The sequence below is a fragment of the Castanea sativa genome, chromosome 1 (genome assembly GCF_040712315.1).
Source record: "Castanea sativa cultivar Marrone di Chiusa Pesio chromosome 1, ASM4071231v1".
In the NCBI taxonomy this organism is placed as follows: domain Eukaryota; kingdom Viridiplantae; phylum Streptophyta; class Magnoliopsida; order Fagales; family Fagaceae; genus Castanea; species Castanea sativa.
The window spans coordinates 33,480,253-33,493,033 of record NC_134013.1 but is presented as its reverse complement, the minus strand read 5'-3'; the positions used below and the strand labels follow the sequence as shown (position 1 = coordinate 33,493,033).

Sequence of the window (12,781 nt, the reverse complement as noted above, 5' to 3'; positions counted from 1 at the left end):
ACCCCTAGTTAATGTCAAGGATTTTATGACGCATGTTTAAAAGATTAAGAGCTCAAATCGTTTAAAAGGTTAGAGATTATTTTGAAATATAGGGTAAAAGATGAAGGCCAAATATTTAATCAAAGGTAAAATACAAAAGTCACCTCTGAACTTTGGACAAATACCATATACAACCAAGACTTTTAAAAAAACATCCAATTTACTTCCTAAGTACAAGCGATACTTAATACCATTTGAAAGTTCTCTACTCACTTAAGTTTTCTGTTTTATGCTTCTTTTGAACAACTTATCTTGACTGCACAGGTCACAATGATTGCATTATGGTAATTATATACATGAGTTTAACGCTCTATTTGCTTTAAAGAAAAATATTTTATATGTAAAACATTTTTAGTAAAATATTTTAAGGTGTTTGGTATGAAAAGTAAATTTTTTCAAGTAAATTACCAAAACTGGTGGCTCAACCATTGGAGCTGCTAATGCCAGAGGTCGGTGATCAAATTGTTGGAACTGGCAACCCAAATAACGATGGCTCTGGCAATCAAAATATTGGCAATCACCATAGGAATGGTGTGTTCGGTGACCAAACCACCATCACTGGTGGCTAGAATGATGCCTCTGGCCATTGGAACGACGGCTTCGATTACCGAGCCACTAGCACTAGTTAATAGAACAATGTATCTGGTGATTGAATTGCTAAAATGGTAACACCAATCGTCGAAACAATGGCTCCGATGGGGGTGAGGGAAGCTGCTATGTGTTTTTATAAAATGTTTTACTAAATTTTTAAAGGTAAAACGTTTTACAACTTCTTATATATAATTTTACGATCAACCGAAAATATTTTACAAGTTTGACTACATTTTACTTACAAATAAAAACTTGAAAATGAGTAAACATTTTTTGAAAAAAATTTTATTTCGATACGAAACGTAGTGAAGTGACATTTACTTAGAGATTAAATTAAATACTTTTGGAAAAAAAAAATGATAGCAAGCATTATCTCAAGTTTTTCTTTTAATTCTTTTTTAGGGAGTTTCAATTTATGGCATTTGTTCCCAATAATAGTTTTTTGTCATTAAATCAAGACACCAATCGGTTTTTGGTGTAAAAATTGAGATAAAAACTGAATCTCTAATCTCTTATTCAACTATAAAAAACTTTACCAATTTTGACTCGGTAAAAATTTTACCAGTTAAGCTAACTGGAACTTTCACGTTACCTCAAGTTAGTTTTGAATTTTTCTCTTTCTATTTTTTATTTTATTTAAAAAAAAAAAAAAAAAAAAACTTGGATTCTTGCCAATTGTCTACAACCTAAATGGAACTTCCACTTTCCTTGTAAGTATGGATAGTGGCAGTGGGTGATAACCGAGATGTGGCGATTCTTTTTTATACCATGAAGTGTATGAGTTTATTTATTTATTTATTATTTTTTGAGAAAGAAGTGTATGAGTATATTTACCAATGAAAATAAAAAGTAAAAACTTTATTGAAAAAGAAAAAAAGAAAACGAAGTGAAAACTAAAAACAAAGGTAAAAGGAAAGCAACTATGTCCAGTTTCCACTGACCTCTCCTCTGTCTCTCTCTCTTATAAGCGAAACTTCTTTAAACGCACTCTGCTCTCCATTCTCACTGTCCCTTTCTCTCTCAAACTTTTCTTCCACCTCCTCGGCCCAACCTATACTATAGGAATATAGGTCTCAGTCGCAGCCATTGTCAAAGTACTGTCTTACTTTTTTGCTTAATTTCCTTTCTCCTAGCCTCTTTTCCTATGTTACTACTTACTGCATAAAGATTGCATATAAGGAAAAACAGAGCCTGTTTGAAGCAAGTTTACTTCCTTTCCTCCTTTGGCACTTGAATTTACTCAAACCCACCAACCCTTGTCAGCCTTTCCTTTAATTCATTATATATTCCTTATTAACTACTTATATCCGTTACCTCCTCCCACAGCCAAAGAGTGACCAAGAAGGAACTAGGAAGTAAAGGTCGGAACTTTTTTGTTCAATCTTTAATTTCTTATGGATTTCTTGCTCTTATAAACACTACAAACCTTGGTTCCTATGATATTGATAAATTTTAATCTAGAATGACATTATAAGGAAAGCACTTCTGGGTTTATGTTATTTGTTTATTTTTATACTGAAGTAGACTACTACATGCCATTTCAGAAAGCAATCAAAACTTGGGTTTTCATTTCGGTTTACTGTTTGATTGAATCTTCCTTGCAGATTGTATGCCATTTTAGGAGGTCCTGCTGATACCATTTCCTTAAAATTAAAAAAAAAAAAATGGCAGAGAAAGACCCTGATTTCTCTTCCTGCAAAACCCCCTCTGCTTCACAGGTAAAAGAAACCCTCAAAGAAAAAAAAAAGTTTTTTTTTCTTCAAATCTTTCAGTTCTCTCTCTCTCTCTCTCTCTCTCTCTCTCTCTCTCTGTGTGTTTCATTTCGATGTTTAATAATGCAAACAGGTTGTAGAAGAGCTGAAAGAGCTATGGTCTATGGCTTTGCCCACCACAACCTCAAACTTCATGGCTTTTTTTCGAACAGCAGTGTCAGTCTTGTTCTTAGGCCGCTTGGGCCGTCTAGAGCTAGCAGGAGGAGCTCTCTCCATCGGCTTCACCAACATCACAGGCTACTCAGTTCTAGTGGGTCTCACTTCAGGACTTGAACCAGTGTGTAGCCAAGCCTTTGGTAGCAAAAACTGGGACCTACTTTCCCTCTCCCTCCAGCGCATGATCCTCATACTTTTGTTGGCCATAATACCCATCAGCTTTTTGTGGGTCAATCTAGGAAGCATCATGTTGTTCATGGGCCAAGATAAAGAAATCACTAAAATGGCTGCAACATACTGTATCTACTCTCTCCCAGACTTATTGACAAACACACTGTTGCAGCCACTAAGAGTTTTCTTAAGATCACAGCGTGTGACAAAGCCCATGATGTACTGCTCCTTGTTGGCCGTGACTTTTCATGTACCATTGAATATAGTGTTGGTTAGGGTGATGAATCTTGGGGTGCCAGGTGTGGCTATGGCTTCTGTGCTAACAAACTTGAATATGGTGGTTTTGATGGGAGGGTATGTTTGGTGGAAAGGAGGGGAGATGAAGTGGAAAGTGGGGAATAATATTAATAGCGTTGTTGATTTGAAAGGAATGTGGTGTGGAGTGGGACCTTTGTTAAAACTAGCGGTACCAAGCTGTTTGGGGATATGCTTGGAGTGGTGGTGGTATGAGATTGTGACTGTGATGGCTGGGTACTTGCCAAATCCAACTCTGGCTGTAGCTGCTACTGGGATTCTTATTCAGACCACTAGCATGATGTACACTGTCCCCATGGCCCTTGCTGGCTGCGTCTCTGCCAGAGTAAGTACTTCAATCGCCTCTATTGACTATTGTATTGTATCCTTGTTTTCGTTTAAATTTTTTCCAGTTAAGGTAGAGGTTGGGTTTTGGTTCGATGGCGCCATCTATCTAAAATGATATGTAAAACTTAAAAGACTACTTCATATTTTAGGGTTTAAAGTTTCATGTTGTTTTTATTTTGACTTTATGTTTTAAAATTCATTTTTATTATGTTACTTCATGTCTGATTTTGTTTTGATTTATGTTATTAATCAGGTAATTCTTGACATTATCGTAGCAGTATTTCACACTTATTTGATACTTAACAGTTAGATTATTAATCAAAATAGAGTTACGTGTGTATTGAGTTTTAATAGATGGCATCTATCTTACGCACTTTTATGGAAACAACTTACCTCTAGTGCTCCAGTGCACGAAATTGACAAGATGCAAACACATGTTCAATGTTTATTAATCATAGGAGCCAGCGTTGCCCCTTTTTTATTTTTGGTGGGAAAGGGGGGGGGGGGGGGGTGTGGGGTAAGGAAGTGGGTTGAACCCTTGAACTAGACTAGTAGTTTTTTTTTTTTTTGAAAAGGAACTAGACTAGTTTTGGCCGTTATGTAATTGCATCACATATACGGATAAGTCACACAAGTAATGTGATTGGTGTGATTGGACAAAGGTATTAGAGAGATGTAACGCATTTTACATTTTTACTAACTAAAGCTCAAACTCCTTCAATGTTTGACAATACGAAAAGCATGTACCCAACAAATGTGTACCCGAAGTTGGCCTTTTCCCACAAATATTCCATTCATGGGTCCCAAAATGTTTGGACTGTATGCATGATTAAGTAAATGGTGAAATCTTTGGTGTTATCATCGGATCAATTCTTAATTTGTTACAGTACTTGGTGTACAGGTAGGGAATGAACTTGGAGCTGGTAGGCCATACAAAGCCAAACTAGCAGCAATGGTAGCATTGGGGTCTGCTGGTGTAATCGGCATAATCAATGTGACGTGGACAGTGATCCTAAGGGAAAGATGGGCAGGGTTGTTCACAAATGATGTGCAAGTCAAAGCCTTGGTTGCCTCAGTTATGCCTATCATGGGGCTTTGTGAGCTTGGTAACTGTCCACAAACCACGGGCTGTGGCATCATACGTGGCACAGCTCGGCCTGCCGTGGGTGCACATATCAATTTTTGGTCATTTTACTTCGTGGGCACACCTGTTGCTGTGGGACTAGCCTTCTGGCTCAAGTTTGGGTTTAGTGGGCTGTGGTGTGGCCTCCTTTCTGCCCAGATAGCTTGTGTTTTCTCAGTCCTTTATGTTGTACTGGTACGTACAAATTGGGAGGCTGAGGCTTTGAAGGCCAGGAATCTCACTGGGTTAGAGATGTGTCCATTTAATGGTGAAGAATGTGACAATGATGAAGAAAGTAAAAGGTTGTTGGTAAATGGTAACATGTATAATGTTGGCTAGAGAAACCATGAAGAAAAATGTGTGGGGTTTAGTTTTGGGATTTGGGATGTGTTTTTTGTTGGTTAGTTGCTTTATGGGTGCTTTTTAACTTTGATGGGAGGTTGTCATGGAACCAATTTTCTTGGGAAAAAAATGTATCACTCCCCATGCAACTGTTACATATTTTAAGAAAGCATGGCCTACATTTTGCTGCTCCTTAAATAGTGACTTTGTTTTTTGTGATCGTTTCAACTTTCAAGAGTGTGGGCAAGCACTATAATCTAGTCGGTTGTTGTGGTTATGGGTGTATATGACTAATATGAGTATATTTGTCAGAGAGCTCGAAGCTATATTTGAAAGCAATAGGCCAATAGCTGCATCAAATTTGCGAGAAAATAGAGGGAGGAAACATGCATGATGTATGGTGTCTATGCCACCTCCAAATGTGCACTTGTTAGTACGCCAATGCTAACCAATTCCTTGATTTATGTTAAAAGTGTTAAATATTAGCATTGATACACCATGTTGAATATGCTATTATGGATGCGGAAGCGAAAACATAAAGTATAGAACACAATAACACAAGAAGATTACGTAGTTCAGCCTAACGGCCTACATCCACGGAGGAAACCCTAAAGGGCTATATCAATAATATATTAGAGTGTAGAACAAATCTCTGTGTTACAATGAACCATAACATGTGTATATATAGTAGACTAAACCCTAAACTAATAGACTTCTAATACAAGTAGGAAACTTGGCTTGCACACAAAATAGAATTAGGCTTGGGCTTATGCTAATGGGCTAATATATCTCTAACACCCCCTCTCAAACTCAAGATGGAAACTTGATGAAATCTTGAGATTTGATTAGGTTGAAAAGATCCTTGAATGAAGTTTGGTTCTGTGACGGTGGCTTGAGAAAGGCAATGGTCTTGCAGTGTTGATGTGACTTCTAACGGTGACATGACTATACTGAAGAATTTTGACTGTAGTAGTGGAAAACCAAAGAAGATGAACGCAGCGAAAAAACACCGAGGAAGACAAAGATTGCTCTTACTACACCGTAAGGACAGAAAAACATGGCCATAGGAAGGCAGCTCTGATACCATGTTAAATATTAGCATTGATACACCATGTTGAATATGCTATTATGGATGCGGAAGCGAAAGCATAAAGTATAGAATACAATAACACAAGAAGATTACGTGGTTCAGCCTAACGGCCTACATCCACGGAGGAAACCCTAAAGGACTACATCAATAATATATTAGAGTGTAGAACAAATCCATATGTTACAATGAACCATAACATGTGTATATATAGTAGACTAAACCCTAAACTAATAGACTTCTAGTACAAGTAGGAAATTTGGCTTGCACACAAAATAGAATTAGGCTTGGGCTTATGCTAATGAGCTAATATATCTCTAACAAAAAGTAATAAAAATAAATAAAAGCTAACAATAATTCATATTATTAAAATTCATGTGCATTTGTTTTTTTTTTTTTTCTAACAAGAGAAAAAAAATAGATAATTGTCTCATATTACTTAAGTAAGTATGTTGCATGTAGTATATTTGTTAGTTTTGTCTTACCATTTTTTAAAAGTTACCATAATTTTCAAGTGAAATTTGTGGTGTTTTTGTGTTAGAACTTATTTCATCTACCTTATACATTTTGTGTGTGCAAGTGCGCATGTGTTTGTTTCCCAAAAGAAATAAAGAAAGAAAAGTGGTGACTAATGCAATGGAAATTGAGAAGTTTCAATAGAGAGAGAGAATTGAGCTGAGACAAGAAAGGGAATTATCAAGTTGCTATATTAGGAAAAATTATTGAATACTCCAGGAGTATCATAAATGCCTACTCTTCCCTCTCATTTGAATTGTGAATTTTATCATAAATTTAATTAATAAAACCCACAATTATGTAAGAGGCAGGAGTATGCATTTATAATACTTCAGAAGTATCAAATAATTATCCAATAATTATTCCTAAATTAGAATGACAAACACTAATTCTTATTAATGACAAAAACTGATTTGCCTAGGTACAGATATAGTTATACATTAAAGAGTTGGTAAAGATAACTTTATGCTGACATCATCTTAAATAACAGTTTCATTAAATTTTGGTAGCACATACAAAAATTCAAATCACAAGTTATGTTGTGGGGTTTGCAACTTTAGGCACAAATGAAATTATGAAGGCAGGGGCATGCATCGTGATTTACCTAATGCCATGGCTGCTGGAAATGCATTGGTGGACTACATGTTTGGCCAATCTGGTGATTATGTAAGCCCTAATCTTAATTCTAAGGACAAAGACAAGCAAAGAAGATGAAAGTTGGTGGGAGCAATGGCAAGTCCAATGCCCAGGGAGTGTCTAGAAGGTGATGAGTTGAATGCCATTAGTGTTGATGATGACAATGAGAACTTAAGATTATGAAACTCCTAGTTGTGTGAACTTTTTATAGTTGATATTGATATGCAATTTGTGCTGAAACACCCAATGGCTTTACATTTCGGTTCAAATTGATGCAAATTTTACTTAGGCCATGCTGAATATGGGTACCACTGAAGGTGAAGATTAGTGGTAGGAAATTCTTGTAATTTATCACAACTATGAGTTCGGGAATTGTGAATTTGACTATTTGATTAGTGGTAAGTCACTAAGTCCTAGTATTATTCAGGCGATCCCACACCATACAAGACTAGAGTTTAGGGGGGGGCGGAGGCTGGGGGAGACAATGACCATATGCATGAACTGAGTACTTTTTTTTAAATTATGGATTGAAATCGATTACAACTTCTTTCCAGAAAAAAATTATTAATAAAATTGGATTGAAACCAATTTTGTTGTTACCTTCTAAAAAAAAAAAAGAAATGGTTACCTATCAATAATTTTCCTTTTAAGAATGGTCGTTCCATATGCAAAAATAACTCAAGGTGAACCGTATTCACACCACTCTTAACAGAAGCCTACTTTGACAATATTGAATGACGATTTATAGCCCACAAAATCCCTTTAGATGCTACCAAACTGAGTAAAAAGGAAATTATTTATTTACAATAGCCGTCTAAGAAATGCATTTGCTTATGAATATCTTAAGGTCATTTTGCATCAAAGAGGGAAATATAGCTCTTAATCCATGTTGAAATGTAGTGTTATTAAAATTGTTAAAGAGTCCTGTAACTCTATTCGTTAGTACTTGACTGTGTTTCAATGTTTAAATCTCTACTTTTATATATATATATATATATATATATATATATATATATATATATATAATTTGATCGGGGACTACCTTGGTAATATAATGTTCTTGGCTAGCCAAAAAAGGGATAATGATAAATAAAATAAAATAAAAAACAATAAAGCAGAAATTTAAACTTTGGTACATTGATGACAAAAGATGGTTCATTTGTGCCTAAACTTGGCTCTACCAAGTGGCCTACAGAACAGTGTGGTGTGGGTATCAAACCATACCTCAACGAATTGATGACATAAAGACTACTATTATTAAACGTGGCTTTTCCGATTGCATCTGCTCCACTAAAAGATATGCATTCAGAGTAAAAATGAAATGAAAGTAAGAAAAATAAAAGGACTCCTGGGATATTAGTTAGTGGGTATAGTTCACAAGTGATCTGAGAGTACTTGTTATTAGACAAATTTTTGAAAGTTTTGATATAATTTTTATGAAAAATATAAAAAGTTATAAAATAAATAAATAATTTTTTTAACATAAAAATTTTCTAAGAATATTTCTTAAACCTATGCATTCATCCATTAACTTTTTCTCTTGGTTAAAACAAAAGGAAGGTCTTACTCAAAAAAAAAAAAACAAATTTGAACAAGTTTTCAACATTTTTCTTAACAGAAAAATTGAATGATTTAGCCTTTTCTTTTTCCTTTAAGGGGAAAAAAGAGTGTTGATGCTTGTGAGGTTTAAAAGTTGGCACAAATTGTTAAAAAATACATAACCAACTGAATATCTTAAACTAGCTAGTGTTTGTGTATATATATATATATATATATAATTTTTAAATCCAAATCACACATACATATATACATATGTACATACTTAATCCTTTTATTATTTATAATATATATTTTTTGTACATAACAAAATTTCATAAACTCAATTTTATATAATTCAAAACAAATATTTTCTTTCACTGTGCATGTGCAATTATCCTTTAAATTATATTAATCACAATTAGATATTTTTAAACATTTTAAATCAATATTTTTTAAATAATTATATATGACATATTGGAGTATGGCAATAGTTTAGAAAACTCATGTATATAAATCAATTAACTTTAGATGAATTAAATAATAAATATCACTTTAAATGTTTGAACATATAGTATATACATAAGAGAAATATAATAGTGACAAAACTCAACGAAAAACTTTTTATTTAATTATTTATGGGACAAAGTAGAACATGTTCCAAATTAATTCTTAACCATAAAAGTCGTAACATTTTTTCTTCTAATGAATATATATATATATCCATGCATTCAAATATCCCTAACTTTTCTAAATGCAAAATGGAATGTGTTTGAAGTTTTAAAATTTAAAAAGTTTTTAGCAAGAAGATTTACTTAAATTTTTTTGGAAAAAAATTTTTTAAATACTCCTAAAATTAATGAGTTATATACAGAAAAAAGGAAAATATTTAAAAGAAAAAATGAAACCATAAATTTTTAAATGAGTTTTTTTTATTTCTTTTATATATACATATATAAACATAATAAAGTCGAGTTTTTTTTTTTCATTATAGGATCATCAGTAAAATTTAGTAATTTACACATAATATATCATTTTTATTAAAATTATAAGGGAAAATTACACTTTTCATCCTAAACTATACCCCTTTTACACTTAGGGTTTGTTTGGGATCCGTTTATTTTGTTGAAATTGAAATTTTTTTTTACTGAAAGTACAGTAGATAAAGGTAAATGTTAGTTGAAATAGTACAATGAGACCCATGAATAGTAGCAAAAATAAGTTGAATAGTAAATTAAGTTGGCAAAAAATAAGCTAGCCAAATAGACACTTAGGGTCTGTTTGGATACAGCTGAAAACTGAAAACTGAAAACACTGTAGCAAAATAATTTTTAAATGTGTGAATAGTACAACAAGTCCCATTTTAAATATAAAAAAAAAAAAAACTGAAAAGTGCTGGTACTGTTTATGAACAGTGCATGAACAGTACAGCACAGTGATGAATAGTGCTCTTGTCGCTGGTTGAAACCTGTGCAGGAAGGAAAAAAAAAAAAAGGAGGCTGGAAACGTTGAACGCTAGACGCATTCAGCTATCCAAACCAAGCTTTAGTATGCAATTGGGAAGCAATGAAAATAATAAATCATTTCACTATTCAGCTTATTTTTGCTACTATTCATGGGCCCACTGCACTTTTTAGTACTATTCATGAGCGCCATTATACTATTTCAACTAACTTTTATCTTTATCTACAGTACTTTCAACAATAAGTTTTCAGTTTTAGCAAAATAAACGATATCCAAACAAACTTTTAGTCCTTAAATTATGAGAATGCACATTTTATCTCACTTAAACTATATTATTTTATATCTACCCTCTAAACTATGAGAATATACATTTTACTTCCTTAAACTACACATCTTTTACACTTATCCTATATAAACTATGAGAATGTACATTTATTTTCCAAACTTATAGTGTTACATGGTAGTAGTTTAAGGGGGAGAAGTGTCAACGTTCATAGTTTAAGGATCAAGTACAAAAGAGTATGGATTTGAATAATAAAATGTAATTTTTCCAATTTAAAAAACAACCTTACTCCACCTAACGCTGCCACACCACCACCACCACACGCGGCAGGTCCGGTATGTGCAATGGAATGTCGATTTATGGAGATTGATAGGGTGCTACTCTGTCAACAATTGTCCTATTGGTACTTTTATACGTCAATCAATCAAAAGCTTAGAACTGACGTTCTTTTTGATGTTTCAAGTTTCAACAGCTAAACAATCGCAAAGATATTCATGTTGGGCATTATTAGCACTGATCATTGGTGAAGTGGGCTCTTTACACTCCAAAAAAATTAAAGCAATGGATGGGGATGATCCACATTGAAGTAACTTTATGCAAGAACTGTCCAGCAGGAAAAATTAAAAATAAATCACTTTATGCAGCACCTGGACTATGACATCTCAGATTGTGTGGCTTTTTTTGTTTTTTTGTTTTTGTTTTGTTTTTGTTGATGAAAGACATCTTGGCTGGTTAGTGCTCTCAAAGCACAAGTTAGATAAACCATTTTGCCTTGAATTTTCAATTCCAAATGATTTTCTTTTCAATGTCCCATCTTGGAGAATGAAATATCTTTGAGCATCTGGTTTTCAAAATGAAACGACTGAATGTGATATGTTTTGTTTTGTTCCTTTTTTTTTTTCAATTAAACAAAACCATCAAAAAGAAGAAAAGAGTTGTAATTTTTCTTTTAATAAGTGAAATTTTTTTTTAATCTTATCTCAGAATATAAAACTAAATATAATTTCAATAATATAGCTTCTTTTTTTTTTTTTTCGAATCCATGCCTCCAATTTGAGCATATTTGCAGCCTCAGTTCCCTGTTGCATGGTCATGCTGATTAATAAACACAAATTTTAAAAAATCGTTGGGGTCTTTTTATTGTTAGAACATGTATGTTTTCCTTTTAGCAATAATTTAACGTAATTAGTAAATGAAATGAGATAATATTAAGACGGTATAGAAACGGAAATTGGCAATATATACAAAGAGAAATAGCTTTTCTTTTAGGGTTAGTTAGATCATTGAACATCCAGCAATGTTAGTAATGCTAGAATTTTTCATACAGCTCTCAACATGTGTGAAGATTGTTTGGTGGCATCAAAAGTTACAGTGTAATTAAGGAATATCTAGTAATATATAACACAGCAAGACACCTAGTACTGATGTTAATTCTGAGATGCTACATTGACATCTAGATAAGCCATACGGCTTCTGGTGCCAGCAATGCAATTACAAACGTGAGATATCCAATGATAATGAAAAACATATAGCCGCAATGTTATTATTATGAGGTGAACAGTTCAAGTCACCACCTCCACTTACTTGAGGATGTGCAGATGCATGAATGAAGTGGTTGCTAGCTGAAATTATCAAATTATGTAAGAGTGACCCGATATCAAATCATAATTTTACAGTTTATAGCAGGGAGACAATTCATGCTACAATGGTAAAATATTCGGGATGTCAAGAATAAGTTTGAGGGTTGAGTCTTTAGAAAAGCTACTTTTATGCAAAATGATGAATTTTAAGACCGATCCAAGTCACCCTCTAGTGTTTGAGACTACATTTACAATATATTTTCATCAACGAGGCACAGCAGCCAACTTTCTTTGATTTGCCAAATTAGTTCCAAAAGTTCTACGAAAAATGCAAATTTTGGTCAGTTCAACAGTATATCATTTTATCTATAAGTTGTTGAATGGTAACAAAATAATATTAGAATTTGCGACAGCCTTATAACATAGCCGTGCCTCGGTTCTTATTGTTCTGCTAAACAAAATAATATAAGAATCTAAACATTTTATAGAATTTCATCCCATAATAAATCCCTAATTTTTATGTGGGATCAATACTGAATAATTTTATGGGTAAAGTCCCCCCCAAAAAAAAAAACCCTAAATTTATATCCGGGGTGACAAATTTAATGTTGACTTTTTATTTTTGTCATCTTAAATCCTAAATTTTATAAATTATGACAATTTAAATACCTTGTCCATATTTGTTAAAAATCACAAACGAAAGTCCTTATTTAGTGTAAGGGTGGTGAAATCTGACACGACCTGCGAACTTGACACGATTAACCCGTTTATATACAAATTGTAAGTTGATGCTAAACAGGTTCGAGCCATATTTGGATCGACATGGCTAACCTGTTTAATAAA

General features: G+C 33.4%; 1 protein-coding gene across 1 annotated transcript; it reads left to right on the top strand.

The window, feature by feature from the left end:
* Positions 1 to 1,645: 1,645 nt before the first annotated feature.
* On the top strand, positions 1,646 to 5,034 carry LOC142622003 (protein DETOXIFICATION 54). Its single transcript, XM_075795404.1, has 4 exons — positions 1,646 to 1,991; positions 2,235 to 2,348; positions 2,476 to 3,369; positions 4,273 to 5,034. The coding sequence occupies exons 2-4, from the start codon at positions 2,295 to 2,297 to the stop codon at positions 4,831 to 4,833; spliced, it is 1,509 nt and encodes a 502-aa protein (XP_075651519.1). The 5' UTR covers positions 1,646 to 1,991; positions 2,235 to 2,294; the 3' UTR covers positions 4,834 to 5,034.
* Positions 5,035 to 12,781: the final 7,747 nt, after the last annotated feature.

Bases quoted from the DNA above. Each gene is read 5' to 3' on its own strand.
- LOC142622003 (XM_075795404.1), top strand. From the start codon at position 2,295: ATGGCAGAGAAAGACCCTGATTTCTCTTCCTGCAAAACCCCCTCTGCT. The intron at 2,349-2,475 runs GTAAAAGAAACC...TAATGCAAACAG, and splicing joins AAACCCCCTCTGCTTCACAG to GTTGTAGAAGAGCTGAAAGA. The intron at 3,370-4,272 runs GTAAGTACTTCA...CTTGGTGTACAG, and splicing joins CTGGCTGCGTCTCTGCCAGA to GTAGGGAATGAACTTGGAGC.